We start from the raw sequence: 25,550 nt of genomic DNA on the forward strand, positions 1-25,550 counted from the left end.
TAGAGATAGGATTGCCCTTATGTGTTGGGGAAAATGCTACAAATAGTTGTTTAGTTTTCCTGAAGTCTTGTGTTCTTTCTATGTAGTACAAAATGGCTCTTTTAACATCTAGTGTATGTAGAGCCCTTTCTGCCACCGTCTGTGGCTTTGGAAAGAAGACTGGTAATTCCACTGGCTGATTGATGTGGAATGCTGAAATTACCTTAGGCAAGAACTTTGGGTTTGTTCTAAGAACCACTTTATTCTGGTGTAACTGTAGGAATGGTTCTTGTATTGTTAATGCCTGTAATTCGCTTACTCTTCTGAGTGATGTAATAGCTATAAGGAATGCCACCTTCCATGTAAGGAATTGTATTTCGCACCTATGCATAGGTTCGAAGGGTGGCCCCATTAGTCTGGTGAGTACTACGTTGAGGTTCCAGACTGGGGAAGGTGGTAATCTTGGTGGAATGACTCTTTTAAGACCTTCCATGAATGTTTTTATCGCTGGTACTCTGAACAGTGATGTGCGCTGCCTGTTTTGCAGGTATGCTGCTATAGCTGCTAGATGTACTCTGATAGATGTGTACGCTAGATTACATTGCTGTAAGTGTAATAAGTAGCAAATAATCTCCCTTGTTGATACGTCTAGAGGGTTGATATTGTTATTAGTACAGTGTATAGCAAACCTCTTCCACTTAGCTGCATAGCATGCTCTGGTGGTTGGACGTCTCGCTTGTTTAATTATTTCCATGCAATTTGGGGGGAGATCTAAGTACCCAAATTCTAGGATTTCAGGAGCCAGATCGCTAAGTTCAACTGAGTTGGATCTGGGTGCATTATTTCTCCATGGTTCTGTGTAAGGTGCATGGGTAGAATTCGTAGCTTTTGATGTGGCACTTGTGAGAGTTGCAAGAGCGTGGTGAACCACGGCTGTCTTGCCCACGTGGGTGCTACTAGTATCATGGTCATTGAATGTTGTTGCAGTTTCCTGACCACTAATGGGATTAGTGGGAGAGGGGGAAAAGCGTATGCAAATTTGTTGGACCAATTTATCCATAACGCATTGCCCTGCGACAGGTGATGTGGGTACCTGGACGCGAAGCTTTGGCATTTTGCGTTCTGATGAGTGGCAAATAGGTCTATCTCTGGTTGTCCCCATCTTTGGAAGAATGGCTGCAGTATTTGTTGGTGCAGTTCCCATTCGTGTATTTGTTCCGACTGTCTGCTTAAGATGTCTGCTATCTTGTTTTGAACTCCTGGTAGGTGTTCGGCTAACAGATAGATGTTTTGAGGAATGGCCCATCTCCAAATTTCCTGCGCTAGTCTGGATAATTGGAGAGAGTGCGTCCCCCCCTGTTTTTGAATATAATACATTGCTGTCATGTTGTCTGTTCTGATCAGGACTGCTTTGTGGATAACATGTATTTGAAAGGCTTTCAATGCTAGAAACACTGCCAGTAGTTCTAGGTAGTTGATGTGTAGTGTTCTTTCCTGCACACTCCACCTTCCTTGTACTGTGTACTTGTCCATATGTGCTCCCCATCCGGTGAGCGATGCGTCTGCTGTTATTGTCACCTGTGGAATTGGCTCTAGGAACGACCGCCCCTTGGTAATGTTTGTTCTGTTCCACCACTTCAGAGAGCGGTGTGTGCGGTCGTCTACCAACACCAGATCCGTAATCTGCCCTTGAGCCTGATTCCACTGTGTCGCTAAGCATTCTTGTAGCGGACGCATTTGTAGTTTTGCATATGGTATTAGCAGTATGCAGGATGACATCATGCCTAATAGCTGCATGAACACTCTTGCTGTTAGTGAGTGTTGTGGCTGAAATCTCTGAATGATTGTAAGCATTGCTTGGACCCTGACTGGGTTGGGGTACACTTTGGCTTTTTCTGTGTCTATAGTAGCCCCCAGATATTGTTGAACCTTGTTTGGTTGTAGGTGTGACTTTGTGTAGTTCACCGTGAACCCTAGCTGGTGTAGTAGCTGAATTGTCTTTTGTGTGTGTTGCAGACACTCCTCTTGCGACCTGGCTTTTATTAGCCAGTCGTCCAAGTATGGGAAGACATGAATTTGTTGTCTTCTTAGGTGAGCTGCTACCACTGCCAGGCATTTTGTGAACACCCTTGGTGCCGTCGTGACACCAAATGGAAGGACTTTGAACTGATAATGTTGTCCTTCTACCACAAACCTGAGGTATTTCCTGTGGGCTTTGTGAATAGGGATATGAAAGTAAGCGTCTTTTAGATCCAGTGTAGAAAGAAAGTCCCCTTTCTTCAGTAAAGGAAGTACTTGTTGGAGCGTGACCATGTGGAAATGTTCCGAATTTATGTATGCGTTGAGAGGTCTTAGGTCCAGTATTGGCCTTAGAGACCCGTCCTTTTTGGGGATTAGGAAGTATAGGGAGTATACTCCTGTTCCCTGTTGGTGCTGTGGAACCTTCTCTATGGCATGCTTTTCTAGCAGTGATATTACTTCCTGTTTTAATAGTGTCAGGTGATCTTGTTTCATTGGACGCTGTTTGGGGGGGATGTTTGGTGGGGTAGCTGTGAGTTCTAGGCAATAACCATGTTGGATAATTTGTCTTACCCACTTGTCTGATGTGATGTTTTCCCAGACAGGTAGGAACTGTGATAGGCGTCCCCCTACCGGTGTTATATGGTCTGGGGGAAGCTCTATGAAGTCACTGTTTTGGGGTTGGAGAGTTGCGGTTGTTGTTGTTTCCGCGACCTCTACCCTTGTTGTTGTTACCCCTGTATCCACCTCTAGAATTACCTCTGGGTGATGTAGGTGTAAAAGAGGTTTGCTGTTGGTTTGTGCCTGTACTTTTGGATCCTCCTCTATAGGTGGATCTACGAAAGGAACCTCTTTGTGTCGGCTGTTGCAATGCTCCCATTGATTTAGCCGTTTCTGTATCCTTTTTCATCTTTTCTAGGGCCTCATCTGTCCCTGTGCCGAAAAGTGTTTTCCCATCAAAAGGTTGGTTCAGTAACGATGTTTGTACCTCTTGTTTGAACCCTGATACTCTGAGCCATGCATGTCTCCTTAACATGATGCTTGTGTTTGTCGACCTTGCCGCAGTTTCTGCCGCGTCTAGGGCGCACTTTATTGAAGTGTTAGTAATTAACTTCCCTTCTTGTATAAGTTGATCTGCTTTCTTTTGATGTTCTTTAGGGAGATGTTTGATGAGTGTTTCTAACTCATCATAATGCGCTCTGTCATACCTTGCAAGTAGTGCTTGCGTATTAGCTATGCGCCAACTGTTTGCCGCTTGAGATGCTACTCTCTTGCCAGAGGCATCTATTAGTTTGGACTCTTTGTCAGGAGGTGGAGCTTCTCCTGTAGATAAAGAGTTTGCTCTCTTGCGAGCGTTTGTGACCACTAGTGAGTCTAGAGGAATTTGTCCCTTAATGTATATTGGGTCTTTTGGAGCTGCCCTATATTTTTTATCAATTCTTGGGTTCAATACCCTAGCCCTCACTGGGTCTTTGAATATCTCTGATGTATGACTGAGAAGGCCCTTTAGCATTGGTAGTGTTCCTGATGTTCTTTGTGCAGTAGGTAGTGTTTCTAATAAGAAGTCCTGTACTAGAGGTTCTGTATGTAGGTCTACCTTATGAAATGTTGCTGCTCTAGTAATGAGTTGTGCAAACCCAGTATTGTCATCAGGAGGTGAAGGTTTTGAGGGATATGACTCAAGGTCGGTATCATTACCTGATCCCACATTATACTCCTCCCATGGGTCTGCCTCCTCTGGGATTGTGTCCTCATCATCCCCAGGGTGTCCCCCCTCCCCTGTGTCACTCTCTCCATCTGTTGTAGGTGTAGATGGACGTGTGGGAGGGATATCTGGCCTATTGTGAGGAAGAGGTGAAGATGGTGTGTGAGGTTTGGGAGAAGGGGGAGGAGTTGTATTCGTCCCCATTGTTCTCTTCTTTGGATGAGCCTTGTCGTCCAAATGTTCATGTTTCCTCTTTTTAGGTAGTTCTGTGGCTACCTTGCCAGTCTTTGGGTCAATAAACAAAGTCTTTTGTTTAGGATCCGTTCCGTGTTCCTGTGTCGGTACCGCAGTTTTCGGTTCCGAAAGGTGTTTTTTCTTTGAACTGTCCATTTGTATTTTCGGTGCCGAAGTTTTGTTCGGATCCGACTTCTTCGGTATCGAAGATGTCCCCGGTGTCGGGGGTGTTTTCGGCGCCGAAGCGTGCTTCGGTGTCGACATGGACTGCTTCGACTTCGAGCTTTCCTTGACCTGGTGCTTCGGTGTCGATGTGGTCGGTTTATCGGAACCGGAACCACTATGATGTGGGACCGAGTGTTTCGGTTTCTGTTTCGTTGCCGGGCTCGAAGGCGGGGCGTTGGAAACTTTTTTCGGTTGTCTGACCGGGCTCGAGGGCGGGGTCGACACCGTGCGGGGTCTGTTTTTTGGTAAAGGGACGTCGTCACTCACGGTTTGTTGGACGTCGATTTCCTCATAGTCGGACTCGTCCGCTTCTGACCCCGCCTCGTCGGCCTCTTCTTCCTCTTCTGGGTGCTGGTCCTCGAACAGCTCCGGGATTGCTTGTGACTGCATTCTCGATACCTCGTGTCTTCGGGCTCGACGGTTTCTAATCGTCGATTTTGACGAGAACGCTGCACAGGCCTCACAGTCCCTGGATTCGTGTTCAGGGGACAAGCAGAGGTTGCACACCTCGTGTAGGTCCTTGTGTGGGAACTTAGCACCACACGTTGGACATTTTTTGAATGGAGTCCTTTCCATGGACCCCGGGCTGGACTACGTCGAGTTTCTCGTAGTCGTCGTCCTTCGAACCGCGTCGGTATGGAGTGAAGTCGCGTTCGATAACGATACAGTCGATTTGGAAAGGAATACGTGCCGGTTATAACCTTCTTTGTTGAAGTCGGTCCGGAGCGCTTCGATCCTCATCCGAACCCGATGGCGGAAAAAAACAATCTAAGGATGGAGCCGATGCCCATGCGCACTAACACCGAGAGGAGGAGTCACCTATGACGACAAAGACTTCTCCAGAAGAAAAACAAAGTGCAATCATCCGAGCCCAACACCAGATGGCGATCTATTCATAAATGTACCATCTGCAGCCCATATGCCTCGAACACTCATTTATCCCCTTAAGTCTCCCTGATGATCATGACCTCATCTGCATCGGTGGCTGACCTTTACAGGACCCCCACTCGATGCTTGCAGCCTCTGTTCAAAGGCTCCCCCCCACCGAGTCTGGAACCAGATGAGAAAACCAGGCACCAAAAGGTAACCCTGCATACTATGCCCCAGACTCTGGAGAGCCCAGCTGACAGTGCCCAGGTCCACACCTAACCAACTTACCTGCCCAGCCTTCCGGTCCAAGCCTGCAGCATCTTTCCGAAACCGATGACCTCCATTGGAAAGGCTTGGGCGCCAGGCGCCGATTAGCACCCTGCATCCGCCGCCCCTGTGCCGCTAGTGGTGTAGCTTTGTGCAGATTCCCCCCCCGCTCATCTCAATCCCTGGGGCACTTGCCCTAAGACCACGTGACCCTACATGCAAACGGGGCCTCTTTGAGGTACCACCGGCTCTACTGGATAACACTGGGCCCAGTGACCTCTGCACCTGGCCGCCCCAATGCCACTGATGGTGCAGTACCTACCTGGTCTTGAACCTTGCCCTGTGTTGTCCAAAACCTCCAAAGCCTGAGGAAGTAAGTGGAGTACTTACCTGCAAACTGTTTAACATTGTTTACCTCCATAGGATTGCATTGTAAGTCTATCTATTGCATTGAACTGTCTAACTTCATCCCTGCCACAGCAGACAACTGTACTTGATTGACATTAACAGAAAGCATTCTTAAATCTGTAATATATACAACTGCATTTACAAAACTTTACTTTATTCTTGAAAAGTAATACTTCTTTTGCAACACTGAAAAACGTAACGGCACTAAGTGATTCTTCGTTCTACAATAAAATAACATAGTAACAACTTTTTATACACACAACTGGTCCAGATTCAGTCTTTGAGTGTGTGCTATCATTACTTGCCTGGGTGTGTACAATAAATGCTTAACACAGCCCTCTGATAAGCCTAACCCCTCAGCCCAGCTACCACTAAATTGAGAGTAAGGCATTATCTACTTTATCCTCTACTATACCTCTGGGAATCCACTGGACTCTGTATACTACACCAAACTAAGGTATAGTGTGCACAGAGCCAGCTTCCTACATACACAAAATCGCAAAAGCACAATTTGCGGACCAAGATCTAGCACCAGCCAAATTTGGTGTACTTCTATTCAGCAGTTTCTGCGGAAGTTCTTCTTAAATAAGTCTATGGAAAATGCATGGGATTTTGCATTTTGGAACCCACTGCTTCCATCCTACTGTTTGTCAGCTGCTTACATCCCCGATTAACTCAAATGTGGAAAAAAAATCTGAACCATGATATAATTTGAACCCGGTCATAATCAGAGGCTAGTATCAGAAATATGATATAACAATACCACTGTTATAATGTGTCACATCATGGCATGACACCAAAAAAACGAATGGATTTCTTTGTTGCACGACAACTAGTTTTTTTTAAACATCAGTTCCACTGGACAAGTAGATATCTTATAGAATACCACACCCGTGAGAATATATATATAATAACTTGGTTATTGAGGTTACAGTCGCTGGAACAGCTCTGTCGTTTTTGAGATGTCAAGACTTTAACTCAACCAGAGACTTGTAAGCCTAACCCATAAACAATTTAACTCTATGATCCAATACCGAGCAAATCAGTTGCAAGAAGAGATCAAAAAGACAATCATTTAACCTTGAAGGAAGCTGGACCTGGTACTGGCAACACTAGATTTAGCAAGGGCAATTCACAAGGGGATAGAAGCAGACAGGCAGAAGATATGCTTGTTGTGTTAGAGAGAGGTGGGGCGGAAGTATGCGAAAGGGGAGAAAACATGCCCCATTAAAAGCTGAGAAATGACGGTGGGGTAGAAGAGTGAAATCTGTTTTCATAAAGAGAAACTGCGAGTATATGACAACAGCAAACCAAAATAATTCAAAGTGGTGAACCTAAAAGTCAGCAGATGAGCAACCAATCGTTAAGACACACTTATCAAATCAACATCTCGACGAAAGTGTACGATGGAAAGGACAATAAAGACTGCCCGTTCACGGAAACTGCATCGACCATTTTCCAGATCACATCTGCAAAAGGGGGAGCTTTTACCAAAGACAAATTTGCACATTTGCCAATGTAGCAGCAAGAATGAGGGCTATATTGCCTCCACGGAATATTTTAGGTACATGCAAGTCCGCCCTGACCTGTACTCCTGTCTCCAAAAGGGAGATGCCCCTCCTGACGCAACACCCCTCGAAGATAGACTCCTTGATGGCTACTTACTGACAAAGGCCATCTCGCTCACATACAAAATGCTTGTGGCGCCGCGGCCAGGGCGACTGACGCTGGAATCTGGGGACCACGGTTCGATCCCCGGCTCCGGCGGCAGGTTAGCCCAGCACCATGTGACTCTGGGCAATAGCTCGCTTAATCTTCCCGACGGCCCCCCAGCGCCTAGAGACCCTTACGGGTGATTGTGCGCTTTACAAATGTGGACTTTTACAGGAGACCCCCTTAGTGACATTGCGAGAGAAATGGGAAGGGGACGGCATAACTCTAGATGATGAGGACTGGGTCGCGGCAGTATCTTCGCCACGAGAGGTAGCCATCGCAGCAAAGTTGAGGCTAGTACAACTTAAAATTTTGCACCGCATCTACATCATGAGACTTGGGATGCTACTCATGGGTAGAGCACCTGATGGCAAATGTAGAAGGGGTTGTGGAGGCGAAGGTACGTTCCTTCATATACTATGGGACTGCCCGCACGTCCAGAGGTACTGCAAGACAATACATGAGATTCTGAGTAAAGTGTTAAATCAGGCACTCCCCCTGGAGGCCAAGAGATGTCTCCTGAATGTGTGGGAGCCGACAGACCTGAACAACTCACGTGTCACCTGGGTTACATTGGGGCTTATGATCGCCAAACGTAACATAGCCCAGAAGTGGGGGGCATCGCGGACACCAGCTGTGGGTGATAGGAATAAGGACATGGACTGGTGCATGTTTCGTGAAAAATAGGTCTACGTGGCCAGGGGATGTCCCAGGAAGTGGTCCAGAATCTGGGAGGGCTGGAATGAATATAGGGGGAATCTCTTTACCCCACCGCGGATACCAGCTCAAGATGAACTGTTGTAGACATGACATGTATCACCAGTAACTACATTGTGTATTTGTAATCATCAGAAAACCTTGTTTAAGATAAGCTGTCGTAAAGCACTATATATGCTGCCTTGTGATTTGATTCCTGCTGTTAATAAAAATAATAATAAAAAAAAAAAGTACCAGAAAAAAAAGTGAGGGCTATACAAATTCATCTGCCAAACTCACACAAAGCACAACATTAGAATAAGTGATGACAAGTGTCAAATATTTATTACATTGGGAAGAATTAGGCATACCATAACAATGAGGCAGAGAAATGGATGAATTACTCCAAAGCCATTTTGTGGGGATGGCAACTAAAAACAGGGTCAGAAAGATATTTACAAAAAGAGGGGGGGTTTGGGGAACAATGTAAAAAAACCTAAAAACTCCCTAACACTTCAAGACTCAAATTTGCATGAGATAATACGGTCACAGGAGAAGGCCTGTGGAGTGCAAGCACCCTTATGTATCAGTCCTATCAGACAGCACTAAACATTGGTGAAGTTAATAGTGCTGAAATGAATCAGAGATGGATGCTAGCGAATTCACACAGCCAGTTTATGTAGAAACAGGGAGGATACCACACATGGCAAAGCCTACACTATTTCATCATTCTGTGAGGAAGCCACGCCAGTCTGGCCTGGAGGCTCTAGAGATGGGCAGCATGTTGCAATAAAGCCCATTCCTGTAGAAGCCAATATGATGACTGCCGAGCCCACACAATCTCACAGCAGGTTCTCCATTTCTTTCATGAAAGCTTCATACATGTCGTCCTTCGTGGGCATGGGGGTTCCAGCCTTGGGAGCGGCCTTGGGTGCAGGAGCTACAGGCTCTTCTGGCTTCCTCTGTGGAGTGATACCCTTGTTCTCTCGCCGCACCCGCAGAGCAGTGGGCACAAAGCGAGTGACTTCGGCCTTGGGATTGTTGATCTGGGGCTTGGCGCTGATGGTGGCAGTGGCCTGCTTTTCGATGGTGGCGCTGCTGCTCACTGCACTGGTCCCTGTGCTTCCACTTTCTTCCTTACTGGGGCGCTGGATCAAGCTAGGCGGAGCACTCAGCACGCTTGAAGTGGGAACCCCAGGGGTGGGCAAGGCTGGGGCAGGGAAGAGCCCTGGGGGACCAGGACCAAGTGGGGGAGCCAATGGAGGCCGCATCATGCCTGGACGAGGAGGAGGAATACCTGCAAGTGGGTAATAGGAGAGGGAGAGAAAACACAAGAGTCTCAAACACAATGCAGGATCCAATGGCACACACTTCAAAGCTATGGGCAGTTATCTGGACTCAGCCTGTTCTTTAAGATTACACACTTCAGGGGTTAAGCCACACACAATAGAGCAATTCTTCAGGTTACACAGACCTAACCAGTTTAGGTGTGAACAGCAGAACTATCCCTCAAGTTACACAGATCATTTAGGTCTTTAACAGCTAAAGACAGAACTGATACTATAAAGATCTCAAGAGAATAGCTTAGCAGGGCTAACTAAAGGGTTACAGATAGCCTTACAGCCCAAGAACCAAATTATACCTCAAGTTACAGAGATCATAGTTATCCAACAGCTTATAGACATCTTGCAGGTTCAGACAGGGAGCTTTCCCACTCTTAATATACAATATTCTTGAATAGGTGGCACAGCTAGCTCTCAGTTTACATAGATCTCCCAGGTTCAAGTATTGGACAGGAATAGTTTTGCTTCAGGCTACAATGTGTTGCTTGGGCAACACAACTGTGCTTCAGAGATTCAACAGAAACTACGTGTCTGGTTACTGACAGCTTACAGTTTCAAACAGCAAGAGTTTTCTTCCAGGATATATAGATCTTACAAGGTCCCCATGCTACACAGATTATGTAGGTTACAGCAGCGCCTTACTTTAGTTACACAGATTTTATAGACTCTGGTAACCTGTATAATGAGTGAATACAGTTATTTAAAGCTCTTACAAATACAAGAAATACATTTTGAATCACTATATAAAAAGCAAAAACTATACCTGGAGGTGCAGGAGGTGGAAGTCGAGGTGGAGGTCCCCTTGGAGGAGGCCCTGGCGGTAGACCTGGAGGTGGCCCAGGAGGTGGTCCCGGGGGCCGGCCCGGGGGTGGCCCTGGAGGCAACAGTCGTGGTGGAGGGCCACGTAGTCCAGGTATTCCCGGAGGTCTAAGAAACGGAGGAGCACCTGAAGAGAAAAGAGGCAAAATTAGGCAGAAAGGAGGCACTGAAGGGCAGGGGGAGTGGCTGTGAGGCAGCAGTAAGGGAGTGCAAGCTTACTTTCTGGGATCAATAGAGAAGCAGCTACGGGTCCCCAGGTAGTCTCTGGAGATAGGCATCCAGAGGCTACAAGGCCCTACCCTGGGACTCAGAGACAGAAACGAAGGGCCACCGACCAATGTTCGGTATTTCTTGGTTAGCAGTACCCAATGCCCAAACATTTTGTGTGTTCTGGGATGAGAGATAGAGTGCTTAAGCAAAGGATAATTAATCATGGGTGGGATTGTGAAGAGGTACTACGCCAGCGACTGTGAGATTAGAGGAGAGAGCAAGGAGGTGAGACACTACATTAATGACCTGTCCCATGGGCTACGCCAACAGATGGAAATCTCTCCCCAGAGACGGAAGTCAACACCCAACCGCATGACAAAGGTGCACATGGCACCACTCAAACACTGAGCTATCGCAGACCATAATCATCATTGTTTTGTTACCTGGGGGAGGACCAGGGGGAAGGCCGCTCGGTGGTCCTGGGGGACGGAGAGGAGGTGCTGGTGGGATGCCCAATGGTGGAGGTGCATGCAATCGTGGCATCTGCATCTGTGATGGGTGTGGATGCTGGGCTTGTGGAGCAGTGGCTACAGCTGGGGCAGGAGTTGCAGCTGGAGCCGGGGCTGGAGTCTGTGTAGAAGCTGGAGCCTGGGTAGCAGCAGCTGCTGGGGCAGACTGGGGACGAGTCTCCTCTATGTGACGTGGGGCTTCTTCAGACTCTGACTCGTCGCTGTCATCAGAATCATCATCGTCATCATCATCTGAATATTCATCCATGTCCTGGTCATCATCTTCTTCCTGGAGCTCCTGTCCTGCAGAGAGGGATAGAGAGGAAGGAACATGAGACAGGGATTTACAGGGCAAAGAGGGACACACAAGGGGAATCCAAGGGTCAAAGCGGTACGGGGTACCCAGGAGGCGAGTGAGGAACATGAAAGGGGGAACAAGGCGGTAAAGGCAGATATGCGAGAGAGAACCAGCGGGCAAGCAGGTGTACATAAGGAGGAGGATCACAGAACAAAGAAGGAGAGGAAAGATGTGAATTCATGGAGCAACGAAGGATGTGTGAGATAGTGATCCAAGAGGGCAAGGAGAGATTCTAGAAAGGGGACTGGCAGGAAGAGAAACTGGACAAGGAAGAAAAGGAGACAGGGAGATAGGAAACAGGGAATGCACAAGGGCAACTTGTGGGGAAAGATGGTGGCAGGAAGGCAGAGAGCAGACACAGAAGGGAAAGGTGCAGGAGAAGTTAAAAAGGAACAAGGGCAACAGATGCAGAGACAAAGCAAAAGAGAAATAAGCGTGTGCAGACAAGCAGAGGAAGGTTACAGGTTAAGGGGATGGCAGAGGAAAGGCTTTGAAAGGGACAGTGGGAATTGGTTAGAGGGCTATGGTGCAAGGGTGGGGGCTAAATGGCACAGTGAAGTGGGCGCAGGACCGAGGGAAGTAGGGAATTAGAAGGAAGCTATCAAAGGGGACAGGGTTGGATGAAAAAGAAAGCCAATAAAGAATAAAGAGGAAAACAAAATGAGAAAAATGAGAAGAACAGAATAGAATAGCTGGACAGAGGTAAGAGCAGGTAGATACCAAGAATGTGGGGAAAAAAGATAAAAATGGGAGGTAAAGAAATGAGAAGAAGGATGTAAGAGGAAGCAGGCAACACAATGAGAAAAGGAAAAGAGGAAAAAGAAAGGATGGTAGAAAATACTAGAGAGGTTGGAGAAGTGACAGTGGACCATTGGTGAAAAGATACAGAAGAGGTAAGCGCTGCATAAGAGGGAGAGAGAGAGAAGAAAGTTCAGGGAAGAGATAGATATGGGACGAGAGAATGGGAAATATGGAGAAGAGCTGGGATGTAGGGAAGAGCGAGAGAGGTGAAGGGTGAGCAAAGATAGAAAAGGGAGAGAAAGAGGGATGGGTGGAAGAAATTGAAAAACTGACTGATGAGACTGGTAAGAGGGAGAGAGGTGAAGAGGAGAAGAAGAGAGCCAGGGGCTAGATATATCGGAGTTGAACATAAAATAAGAGTCAGGAGAGGTGAGAAGCTGTTCACAGATATGTTTCAGCAGTTTCTGTTTTACCTGCCATCCTCAACATCATTGCCTGCAGTGGGGTTAGCTCTTTCACTTTCTTCTTCTTCTTCTGAGACTTCTCTGCAGACTCATTGAAGCGAACACTAAGACCTGTTGTGAATGACAAAAGGCACAGAGTAAGACCAGGATCAAGACATGTACTGAAGGGGGTCTGGTAGGCCGCAACTGAAGTCACCAAGTAGCATGGCACAAATCCCGTATATATCTATTCCAAATGCACAAGTACCCTCGGGAAACTAGCCCCAGAATAGGTCTATTAGGAGAAAGGAGTTGAACGTGAATGGCATCCAGGGAACCTTCTCTCAAGGATAAGCAGGAGGATACATTTGTATAGAAGACTGGGGTTCAGCTCAGATATCTCAGTGTACCGTCCTTTTTCCTACTGTGATTGTAAGCACATGATCTCTCTCTCTAAAAGCTGGCAAGAGAGACTCTCTTGGCATCTTCCAGGGATTTCAGGAAATAAACACAAATGACCCCCGCCCCCCCTCCCAATATCGGGATGGCCTCTTCCACCTTTGTATACAACAAGGAGTTTTTGCACCAAATTTATAATTTTGAGCTCTTGTTACAAGCCTTGTAATGCTTTTTCAGAACAGCTCCCAAGTTAATTCCTTTAAATCAAGTTGGAGTCCATACATAACAAAGGCATTTGTCAGGGCTGAGCCACATGACCGCCATTATGGGATATCTGACAAATCAGAAGAACTGGAAGTATTCCCTATGTTCCTACTAGGTGTGTTCTAACCAGGAATAATAGAGAACTGCAACAAGTGTTAAAACTGCCCAAATGCTTTTTTAATCTCACACAAAGTCATTATTGTTACTAACTCGAGTAACACGACAGAAGATACCTTTAATGTTGTTGTAATACATTTTAAATTAAACAATTTGCACACATAAAAGCACCAGCAGTGGCTCATGCACTCTCTCATTGCCTTTTACTCACTACTTATTGACAATGTCTTTGCCCACCAGTAGTTAGCCACAGGCTCCTTTGACAACCAGAACAAAAACATATCACATTACTACTCTTTCTTAAAGTACAGTAGAGCTGCGTTACCTGGGCGAGAATGTCAGTTTCCATAGAAGATTAAAAAATAAATAAATCAATAAATCAATAGTTAATTCCTTTCCAGTGCCTCTAAAAAGATTAAACATGCTCACTCTTTCGTAGAATGCATGTGCAGTTCTGTGCAGTGCGGGTGTAACTGGAGAGCAGCGAGAGTGCAGTGGATATCATGAGTACAGGCGCTACTGTAAAAATGCACCTGTCTTCATATTCTGTCTGCATAAGGCACATGAATATTCATTTAAATATACATCTGGGTTCTTTACCTTTCTTATGTCTGAAATAAACGTTTTATATATATATGGGCTTTGTTATTTATGCTGTTGCCACAGTGTAGCCAATAAATTCTGAATTAAAGTACAAGGAACACACATTTTCAAGGTTACGAGGACTGGCTTGTCCTATCAAATTTGATTTCTTAAAGACAAGTCTCCACTGGTGGTGAACCAAAGCCATGCTTAGAAATAATGCTGCACGTTTTCAAGCCCATTTCTAAGGAACGTCCAGTTAATAACTCAAGATTCTTTGATTTGCATTTTCTGGCACAGATTTAGAGGAAGCCAAGACATCACTTATTTCAGATGAGAGGAAGAAAGACTCCCTGAATAGTAAAGTAGAAGAATTACTTGAGAAAAAAACTAAAATGGAAACAGCTGTACAATAGGGTAACAGATGGTCATGGTAGGAAGGTATGATGATGCAAACAAACATTAGGAGAGTAAACAAGCATTGGCAAATCCAATAAGTCTGGCCTTGGCAGTCTCGCGCAATCTTTTTTTAAACTTTTGTAATTGGAGGGATAAGGCTAACCAAGATGGCCACCTAAACGCGCCTTTAGGGAGCTCCTGCTCGATAATCCTGGTTAACGCCGGATGCCCTGGTAATAATCTGGGCCACAGCTGCATGTCAATGCCCCCCTGAACTTACTTGCTGGACCCGGGGAGCAAATTGGGCCTTTGACATTTCCTGATCGCTGGCTGTGCAATGGGTGCGGGATGCAGCCTGTGCGCATTCGGGCCGAAGAACTCCTGCCACTAACAGCTGTTTGGCGCAAACTGATTGTGTTGGGGGTGATTAGGGCCCCATGAGTAAGACGTCGCGCCTGCACGCGTGAGACTCTTGGGGCAGGCAGTGTGGCCGGAGGACTGGTGGGGGCATACATCACAGGGGGTGGCTGCGGTGATATCGGCAGCCTGCTCAGACGGATTTATGGCACCAACTTGGCTCATCGGCTGCCGAATGCCTCACAATGCATCAGCTGTGGCCCATGTCTTACACTGTACATCTGTGCCCCATTTCGATCAGCTAGCCTGAGCCTTGGGCAGCTCTGTGGGAAAGGGCAGGTTTGAGTGGGCCAGTCGGGCTGTGCTCTCCCACACAGTTAAGGAACTGCAGGGGTTGAGAGGACCGAGCATCTTTGTGAACTTGTAAGCGTTGTTGGTATGGGAAGGGTTATGTTCGACTCAGGTCTGGTTGGAGTTTTGTGTTGAGCTATTAACATTATGTCAAAGGGGAGGCGTTAGAATTATTCCAGCAAGGTTAATTCACAATGTGTGCCGCAGGGGTATTTAAGCTCCTTACTTGGAATGTGCAGGGACTAGGTTTCTATTAAAAAATGATACAGGGTGCACTCCTTCATTAAGAGACGCAACATGGATATTGCATGTTTGCAGGAGCCTCACCTTTCAGGCGGAGAAGCGACCAAGCAGGGCAAAAAGTGGAGGGTCCATGTGTATAGTGCTAATTATTCCACCTTCTCCCATGGGGTACTCATCTGGATAGTTCCAGGGGTTCCCTTCACACTGACTTACATGGATGCAGATATGGATAAGGCAATACATACCGATTCAGGGCAGACTTGTGGGGGGAGGAGGTGATACTACTAAATACCTATGGGCCCAATATAAGTGACAAGGTCTTCTACTCAAAGGTGTGGGACAGAATCTCACCTGTGCTCGACACACGGGTACTGTGGACGGGGAACTTTAATTGCCTGACAAATGGGTCGCTAGATAGGCATCCACAGCGTCAGCACACTAAATCTAAAATGACTGTCTCTAAAATGTCTCTGATGTCTGAAGAGATCAACATCCCTCTGCCACGGACTTATCTTGCCCCTCCCCGATGCACTGTACTTATAGCAGGCTAGACCGGATTCTTATGACCGCCTCGTTGGGACAGACGTTATTTAGGTGGGCCAGATGTTATTGAGGTGGGCCATACATTATCGAGGTGTCACATCCCTCTCACTATTTGTCAGATCATATCAGTCTGCTGTGAATTTGATTGGGCAGGGTACGGAGATGGTCTTGCAGGATCCCAAAGGTAGAGAAATCCTGTCTGACACAGAGACTTCTTTGAGCTCAATGGGTCTATGACGCAATCAGAGGCAACCGAATCGGACGCCATGGGTGCTCAGAGGACGTTGTATCTGCTTATTTTGCGGGGTGCAGGCCCCCTACAGTCCGAGCTTCTCCAGAGGCAATATAAACGTGCATGGGCTCGGCAGTTAACATCAGAGGGTGGAGATGGGCGACAGGAGGAGTTGCAGCACCTGCTATTGGACACACACGTTTGGGATAAGCGGGAAAGGTATACGCTCAAAACGTGCCTCCAACTTCTCCTTAGGGAAGGAGAAAGAACCGGGCACTTCCTTGCCTGTATTATTTGGAGGGAGACTCCTCAACTGGTTAACTTACACCTCTGTTGTCCACATGACTGTGAGGTTTATACTTATAGGGCTATAGTGGACACCTGCAAAACATACTTAGAACAAGCGTATCAAGGCCCCGCTCCGTCCATGAGCGTGTCTGTTAAAACAGTTTTAGCATCCTTGCTGCTACCGTGAATGGGAGACCCAGGACTCGTGACTTGGAGGTGGTCCTCAAGTTTGGAGAAAGTTTGCGCGGCCTTAGGCAACTCCCGGTCAGGCAAAACGCTGGGATGTTATTGAGCCCGGGCCGAATTTTACCAGACATTACTTACCCAACATCTTTTGGAAGTATACTTGTAGGCGAGGCAGAGGGGACTATTTCCTCCATCTATGAAAGAAGGCTGCATTATAATGCTGCTGAAGCCCGGAGGTGACCCATTAGATCACTTGGCCTATAGGCCTCTCACTACGATTAATACAGACACTAGAATACTTTGTAAAATGCTAGCCCTCGGACTGCGCCCGGCCATCACCCTCCTAATACACAAGGATCAATGTGGATTCATGCCTGGCTGCTGTACATCCATGAATCTGCATCGACTGATGCATGTGATGCATGAAGTGCATGACGTAGAAGGTTGGGATGGAGAAGTGCATGAAGTGGAAGGTTGGGATGGAGAACTGCCATTGGTGTCACTAGACATAGCTAAAGCCTACGATACAGTTCAATGAGTTTATCTCATGCAGGTGTTGGAAACTATAGGGTTCAGAGCCCAATTTTGCGCATGGGTACGATTACTATATATGTAGCCCACAGCCAAGGTGAGGGTGGAAGGGCAATGCTCTAGCCTGTGGAAGTAGGTAGGTGCACACACTAGGGATGTCTATTGTCCCCACTCTTATGTGCAGTAGCATTGGAGCCCATGCAGTCAAGATCCACAGAATATGTCAGAGTAGGGGATTAGGGTGAGAAGCAGCCTCGGCCCGTGCAGGTAAGAGCAGTAGGGTAGAGTGGCTGGGGATTTCGACAGACGAACATGAGGGAAAATTAAATAATTCATTTTCACTTGTCATCGTCTGTCGAAATTCACACCCACCCGACCCCACCGTTGTTACCTTCACAGGCCCCAACTGCTGGGAAGTACCACCCACTTAGTGTTCCTATATGTGGACGACACTCGTTTACCTCTCCTCTATTCAGCAGTCTCTACCCATCCTGTTGTCAAGCTTAATAGCTTTTGGGTAACTATCAGGACTCTGCCCTAATTACGAAAAGTTCCTAATTTTCCTGCAGGATCCTCTGGCTAACGGCAAAGCTACCCCCGGTGCCCCTTCGTTGGGAGTCGGACTCATTCAGATATCTGGGAGTGGTCATAGCACATACCCCCACAAATGCGTAAGCATAACATAAAGATGATTATTGAGGGCCCAAGCTCATCAGTGCAATTCTAAAATTCCCTCCCACTTCTGTTAGGAGTCATGTGGCGGTTGCAATGACTGTATCTGCCTTGTTGTCTGCATGCTGTTCAGCATTCTTTAGACTTACTGCCGCATGATGTCTTTCGTATGCTGCATTCTTTCCTCACATCGCTGATGTGGACGGTGGGTGGAGTAGGGTGGCTAGGGTCCACATGTCACTTCCGTTGGAAGAGGGAGGCCGAGCAGTATCGGATATAGAGCAATATTACAGCATGTGACTAATTTTTTTAGTGAAGAGGGCACATGGGAGAAGTCGATTTTGGGGTACATAGAATGACAGTTCTCTATGTCAGCAATTGCTGGTGGGGGTAGGGACGTGGAATATGTCCCATATTTAGTCAGATATATTGCTTCACTGGGGGAGCGCGCTGTTAAAAGTGCTCTGGGCAGGGCCCCCATTTGCTCGAGATTTGGTTTTCTAGGATCTCCTGCACTTTACAGGACTAGGGGCTACTGTGGACTTGACCGCCTGAAGGGCGGGTGGTTGTGAGTTCCTGGGAGTTCTGTTTCCCGAGGAATTCACATACTTCGAAGCTGTGTGGGAATTCTTCCACTTAGGGTAAGGCCAATTTTTACAACATACGAATATTGCAGCTATAGTGCAGGACATATGGTTCATTTCCTGTGCCCCCAGTTAGCTCTCTTATTTTTCTATGCTCAGAGCTAGGAAGGAGCAGACATTCGATATCCCAACTTTATAAAGCATTGACAGTACAAGGTGCCTGGGAGAGGGAACAAGGGGTTCCATTTGAGGATCCTCATTGGCAAAGGATGTGTGCACTGGTGAAGACTGTGTTGCGTAATGCCAGTTTCAAACTTCTGCATTTAAGCTTCCTTCATCGTACATATGTCACACCAGTGCTAATGCACAGAATAGATCCGGGTAAAGCGGATTTATGCTACAGATGCAGTCACCGGCAGCCTCCGTCTTGCACTTAGTATGGGAATGTGTTGATGTGTAGGACTACTGAAGGAATTTATTGACTTGTGTGAGGTCGATGATGCAGTTCCCTGTGAGATGGACAATGCTGCCTTTTTGTTGGTCGACATCCGAAGGCAGACGAGCCCCAAAATGGACATTAGGTTCATGCATTTCCTGTTATTATTGGCCAGGAGATGGGTTACAAACACATGAATGACTTACACTGGAAAAATGGGTGGCTGATGTGGTTGAATGGGCTGTGGCTCAGGAGGTATGCCTGAAGAGTTGCCAGTAGGACGAAAAGGCATATGAGGACATTGAAGTATGGCTGGGACTTCTGGAGAGGTCCATGAATCCAGAAGGGGTACAGTCTTCTCCTCATTGGGTGATGGAGGGGCACTGGCCTCAGATGAGGTATAAACTGGGACTGTATCAATGTATGAGCAGCGACAAATTACGTGGGGACGGATTGGTCTGTTACAGGATCGTGAAAATGTATGTTGTGCAGATGATCATTGTAATGTTAAATTGATCCTACTGTTCGATGTATATCTTACTTATGAAGTGGTGGATTGTGGCAAGAAGTTGGGTGCCGGTTAGAACCAGTTTGTGGTTTGCTCTGGACTGGGACGTGGACCGAGTAATTACCACTGGCTGAGAATATTTCAAGCATTCCATGTAAGAAAGTGTCTCTATATATACTGGACCAAAGTAAGGTACAGTGTGTATCGAGTCCCCAATCTCCAGAGGTATAACAGAGGTTAAAGTCAGATCTGACCTTACTCTCTAAAGTGGTAGCTTGGTCGAGCAGTAAGGCAGTATCAGAGGACAGAGTAAAGCATTTTTTGTACACACTCGGTCAGCTAAAGGTTTCAGACACTCAAGGACTGAACTCTAAGCCAATTGTTTTTATATCAATAGATAAAGTTGTTTTATTTTAGAATCAACAGGTATCAAAATATACTTTTCTCAATATGAGTGACTTTAGGTAATTACTTTGCAGAAAGGCAATAGACTTGGTAAGTGCAATAGTTACTGGGGCTGCAATAGGCAACACAATCCTAAACACAATAACATTGAGCTCAATGGGTTTTTCTACATAAATGCAGTTAATTACTTTCAGGATTACTTTTCTAACCACAGGACTGGATCATGGATTCAGTCCCGGGACCTAAGCTGTAAACAGTTAAGTAAAAGCGTTTTGGTTACAGTTGTAATTTTTAAAGAATATAAATCTATTTTCAAAGTTGACACTTGGAAACTTTTTATATAAAATGAAGAACTATAGCAACTTTCTGAATTTTGAAGCAAACGATAATCAATTTTTATAGGAAATTCAAGTCACAGGTAAAGTAGGTTCTTGTTACTTTTGTAATCCAGCACTGGACTCCTAGGTTCAGCACTGGGACCTCTACCTAAGACAGGTAAGTATTTACGTTTCAGTAGTCGATACAATTTTTAAAGAATATTTGTAATTTGCAAAAATCGACACTCAGAAGAAATTTCAGAGAAAAACAGTCAATAGTTTCCTATGGAAAAAAATGCAGGTAACTGGTAAGTACAGTTAGGATTACTTTTGCGGTTCAGTACTGAGCTAGAAAGTACAGACCTGGCTTCTCTCCTGATCCCAGGTGAGTATTTTGGAAATCGTTATTCGGCTGATTTTAGAGGAATATTTTAAAGTTTCAAAACTCCAATTTCAGTGAAAACCAGTCAATGTTAGCCTATGGAAGGAAAGTGAGTTATTGGCTTTCAGGCGAGTACTCGACTGGTGACGTTAAGGTTCTGGGCATATACTCAGGGGTCTCCCAGGGTCGGAAAGTTACAGTTGTTACACCCTCAGTGGCACAGGGTCAAACGGGTGCAGGGAGAGTAGGCCCAATGCAATCCAATGGAGGGTAGGGGGCCTTTGGTTGGTGGCTGCAAACAGGCAGGCCACGCGGCTGTGGGAGCTGAGCTCCTGGTCACTTACTCAGGGCAAGTGGGGTAGTAGAGTAGGGTAGTTGTTGCACTTCCAGCAGCACTCAGGCGGCTGGGTGCTCAATGTTATCCAAAGGGAAAGTTCAAAAGTGAACAAAGGCTGCAGGCTCGGGGACGGAGATTCTTGAGGGTGCGACCACCACTTCGAGAGGTAAGTTGGGATCTTGGAGAAGAGGTACGTACCCCAAAGGAAGGCACAGGGGACCGTGGGGCGCCGGCTGCAGGGGTGTCTTTTGGTGTTGGGAAATCTTACCCTCAGCTGGTCGCGGTTGGAGGGGTTCCTGGTTCTGAGGCTGCAGGAGTCGTCTGGGTCGTCGAGGAGGGTCTTGGGGCAGTGGACTTTTGGTCCCAGTCGCCGGGGGAACCTCCTCGTGGTCTCCGGGGAACCTCCTCATGGTCCTGGTTCACTCGAGCACAGGCCGGTGTTGGCAGGTGCAGAGTGGGCTGGGTTTGTGGTTCCTGGCTGGCACCATGGGTATTGTTGTTGGAGCAGAGCCTCAGCTAATGGGAGTCCCAGTCTCTAGGAGGGTCAAGGCAGGCAGGTCCTCCGGGGTTCTTGAGGTTGCTGTCCGCAGGAGACGCCGGGATTAAGCAGGAGCAGGATCAAGGATCAACAGGCCGGCAGGGCTGAGGCCAAGCCAGTTGTCGTCCTTTTGTTAGCAGCTGCATGGCAGGTCGTCCTCCTTCTTGTTCATTTTCTTGTTTTTCAAAAAGGGATCTGAGGAAGGAAGGTTCAGGGTGCCCCTAAATACGAAGTTTAGGTGCGTTACAGGTAGGGCAAGGGCAGGGACCAATAGGTCCCTGTCCTGTCCTGCTCCTCTCCTGTGGGAGGGGAGCAGGAGCCTAGCTGTGATTGGGCAGGGCTCCTCATCTTCAAGATGGCCGGAGCCCGGGGTCATGCTTCACCTCGCCTCTCCCACTTGAGGGGTGGGGTTGGCACAGGCTAGCACCCCCCCCTTCCTGACGTAGGGTTTCCCGCCAGTCTTCCCGCCAGAGTCGGGGTCAGAACTGGTGGGGGCCAGTTGCGGAGTACAGCAAGTGGTCAGGAGAAGCTCACAAAATGCAGCAGGCCTTTGAAGCTTCCCCCTGCCCATCCAGGGGGAGGAGACCTAGCATCTCGTCCAGGATGCACATTGTTGCAGGCCCAGGAGAGCGGGGGACTCTCCACCCAGGGGTCCAGCAACATGTCTACTGTGTGGCAGCCTTAGGCAGCCTCTCAGACCAGACGTGGATTGTAGGTTAGGTTTTCATGGGGGCTTCTCTACCATGCCCTCTGGTGCATTTTACATTAAATCTCACACTGGCATCAGTGCGGGTTTAATGTGCTGAGAAGTTTGGTACCAAACTTGTCAGTCTTCAGTGTAGCTATTATGGTACTGTGGAGTTCGTAATGACAACCTCCCATCACCATATACTCTTAATGACATCACTGCACTTACAGTGCAGTGATGTCAGGAATGGCCCTGGGTACTGTAGGGGCACAGGGCTCATGCACCTGGGCCCACACCACTGGCATAGGGCACCCAGCTAGAGGGGTGACTGATGTGTGCCAGGGCAGTGGGTTTGTGGGCATGGCATACAGGGATGTGTGCCATGTCGACTCTTTGTTTAGTTCTGTACCTAGGCACTCACCCTGCCAAAGGCAGTGTGTGGGTACCCAGGTACAGGGCCCCTAAGGGTGGCACAATAAGTGCAGCAGCCCTTAGGGGTCTTCTCTGGTCACCATGCCCTGGGTACCTAGGTTACCATTTACTAGGGGCAGATAGGTGGCCAGAGATGCCAATTGGGTTTTGTTTCAACACAGCTTTTAGGGACGGAACACAGGCCCTGGGTATCTGGTTGGCAGGAGCCCAAGGCACACTAAGTCAAAGCACATCAGCAATTCAGAAAAAAGTGGTGGGGGCATACCAAGGCAAGAAAGATGGCACTTTCTCACACTCAGATTTCACTCAAAAACCAGTGAAATTCAGCAGGTATAGTTACCTGAGCTAACTGTAACCCTCGCAATGCACTGCTTATGACCTCACATATTACATCTAGGGCTCCCGGTTTTATGGTATTTATATTTGTCATTTCCGTCTGTATTTATCCATATTTCTTTTTTTTGTTAATTTTACCTGTATTTATCAATATTTGTTTTAGGTTTTCTAAAACAAATGAAGATGAAAAGTGTATATTTCTGCATTTATTTAACCAGTTAAATGTGCACTCATGCCTGAATGCCTGACAGGTTTCAATGATATATATATATATACACACACAGATGGTAAAATATGCACTTTAGGGGTTAAATATCTACTTGGCCATGGGACAGGTTGCTTCATAAATCTACTTGGCCTGTAACAAAATCCACTTGCCCCTTTGGTGCCATGTAGTGCAGCGACAAATTATGGCAGCAATCTCATTATATAAGAGCTCTGATGTAGCCTCTCTGATTATGCCAGGGCTCATGCCATAGTAGTGCTTGAATACTTGCAATCCCCTCATATTGCTACGTTTCTGCAGATCTACATACTGGGGCTGAAGGTAGTGGTAAGCAATAGTTCCAGTGTTAGAATGCCCTTTTGAGTCTGTGCACACCTACTAACTTGCATGTTTTCAGGGTTTTCAACAACTCTTCTATAATCATATTCCATACTGAGAAATGTTGGAAATTTACTCCCGTCAATGGCAGACGTAAACCTTATTCCAAAGCTGGGAAAAAAGTGTTTTGAGGGAAAGTAAACTTGCAAATTCTCAGATTTTCACGTGAGCAAATCTACACATGCAGATTTGCTCATGCTAAAATGGAGTTAACAAATATTTTATAGGAGTACTATTTCTTGTCCAACTTCTGTAAATTCTTGGGAATTCACGAAAGCCGTGTAGCTGCACTTAATGCAAGGACTTATACCATGGGTGCACTGTGAGACTTTCTCTAATAATTGTGCGCCTAATTTGGTCTGGTGTGGACCGTGACCTTTTGTGTTTATTAAAATTCTCTCTCTCTGTATTGGCTGGTTTCACTGTGAGTGACCGCATTCTTCTCTTTCACAAGGAGCATATCGGCACACAAAGTAGCTTTGTTCAGTGCTAGTAACCACTGTGGCAGTGTGTGCGTCGAGACCAAAAAACAATTTATGCTTTTGCCAATGTTTGCTATAATGGTGAGGGCCCGGCAGTTCCCACACCAATAAAGTTTTACAAAAACCATGCCTAAACAAGTCACATTGACAAAGCTAAAAAGCTGACCACCAATTTCGGACCTACTGGTTTTGCCAATGCTCGTTTATTTTTGTTTCCCATAATCTTATTGAAACTGGTTACATTGACTTTCCATTATGTATATTTTTCGGAAATACTAGCATGCATCAACACGTTACTAAATAATGCTGCAAAGAAATGGTACCTGAAATTTTACAGTAGTTTAGCTAAATGTTTTTTTTCCTGCTTTCATTTTTTTTTAGAAACATTTTATTTTGAAAGCAAAGAATCATTCTTGCTTTCAAGCTTCTGCAAATAGTTGCATCAAATCAGGGAGCATTCTGGGAGCATTACACATAGCCTCATATTGCTAAACTTTGAAAATGTGTGTACACATTTTTATAATGCAACCATTGTCAGTAGTGCTGTCGGAGCTTACAACATTTACTTAAAACGCTCACCTTAATAATAAAGGCTTTCAATTAATGAACCATGAATACAAGTTTGAACAGCATTAACATATGGGCAAAAATATTACCTTCACTGCAGACAATTCCCTTCCGTGATCCATAATGTGGCACTGCAAACTGGCAGCCAAAGGGTTTGTGCTGCAAGGGGTTGGGCCTACTTGTGCCACGGACAAAAATACACATGAAGCCTTGTTGCCCTTGACTTCAAACAAAATGTCCTAGGCGTTGGGCTATAGGAATTCCACATCCCTGGCACTTGTTAAACATATTTAAATGTTAGTATCAAAGCTGGGAAAATCTACAGCTGTTTAAGGCGGTTTACTAAAATCCCTATTTTTTTTATTCTCTTGCCTGTCAATCCACACAGCTATTGTCCAGGCACTTATGATTGACAGCATATAGAATCACTCAAAAACAACCCACATTCCATATGTATCCACATTTAAAATAAATGCAGACAGGAAAATACATGTTTTTCTGTCTGTATTTATCTGTAAAAATCAGTAAAAACGGGAAACAGGGAGCCTTTATTAAATAAATCTTTACAGTCAGTGACATTACTGATGGCATCCCAAATTACATCACTGATGACATCATCCAGTAGGTGTAAGCATTTTCAAAGTTTACGATTGTTAAACATATAAACTAAGGTACTATGAAAGTTAAATTAGTATAATAGGCATAATACTGATGAGTGACACTACTCGAACATATATTATGTGAATAGCTGTGTAACTGTGCATCCGTGTGGGAGTGGTTAGGTGTGTGAGAGGCTATATGGGTAAATAAGTGGTTGTCTGAGTAGCTGTGTGGGGGAGTGAGTGGCTGCATTGTTGAGTGAGTGTGTCAGTGGCTCTATGGGTGAGTGGGTGGCTGTAGAGGTGGGTGAGTGGATGTGTGAGTGACTGTATGGATGAGTGAGTGAGTGGGTGTCTGAATGGCTCTGTGAGGGATGGGTGTGTAAGTGGCCATATGGGTGAGCGAGCAGCTATTTGAGTGGGTGGTTGAATGTGTGAATGGTTATGTAAGTGGTTGGGTGAGTGAGTGGCTGTGTTAAGAGACTCTATGAGTGGCTGTATGGGTTAGTGGGTGCATGTGTTATTTATGGGTGTGTATATGGGTGAGTGACTGCATGTGTGTGAGTGAGTGGCTCTATGGGTGAGAGATTGTGTGAATACTTATATGGGTCAATGAGTAGGTGTATGAGAGG

General features: G+C 46.2%; 1 protein-coding gene across 1 annotated transcript in view; it reads right to left on the reverse strand.

Annotated features, from left to right (window-relative positions):
- Positions 1-8,435: 8,435 nt before the first annotated feature.
- WBP11 (WW domain binding protein 11) overlaps positions 8,436-25,550 on the reverse strand; it is a 142,133-nt gene continuing 125,018 nt past the window's right edge. The window contains exons 9-12 of the mRNA XM_078640806.1: positions 12,570-12,671; positions 10,932-11,300; positions 10,223-10,405; positions 8,436-9,413 (exon numbers count right to left, since the gene is read on the reverse strand). Of these exons, the coding sequence (XP_078496932.1) occupies positions 8,959-9,413; positions 10,223-10,405; positions 10,932-11,300; positions 12,570-12,671 (1,109 nt within the window). The 3' untranslated portion in view covers positions 8,436-8,958. The remainder of the gene's footprint in view (positions 9,414-10,222; positions 10,406-10,931; positions 11,301-12,569; positions 12,672-25,550) is intronic.

Source organism: Lissotriton helveticus, chromosome 1_1 (genome assembly GCF_964261635.1).
Source record: "Lissotriton helveticus chromosome 1_1, aLisHel1.1, whole genome shotgun sequence".
NCBI lineage: Eukaryota > Metazoa > Chordata > Amphibia > Caudata > Salamandridae > Lissotriton > Lissotriton helveticus.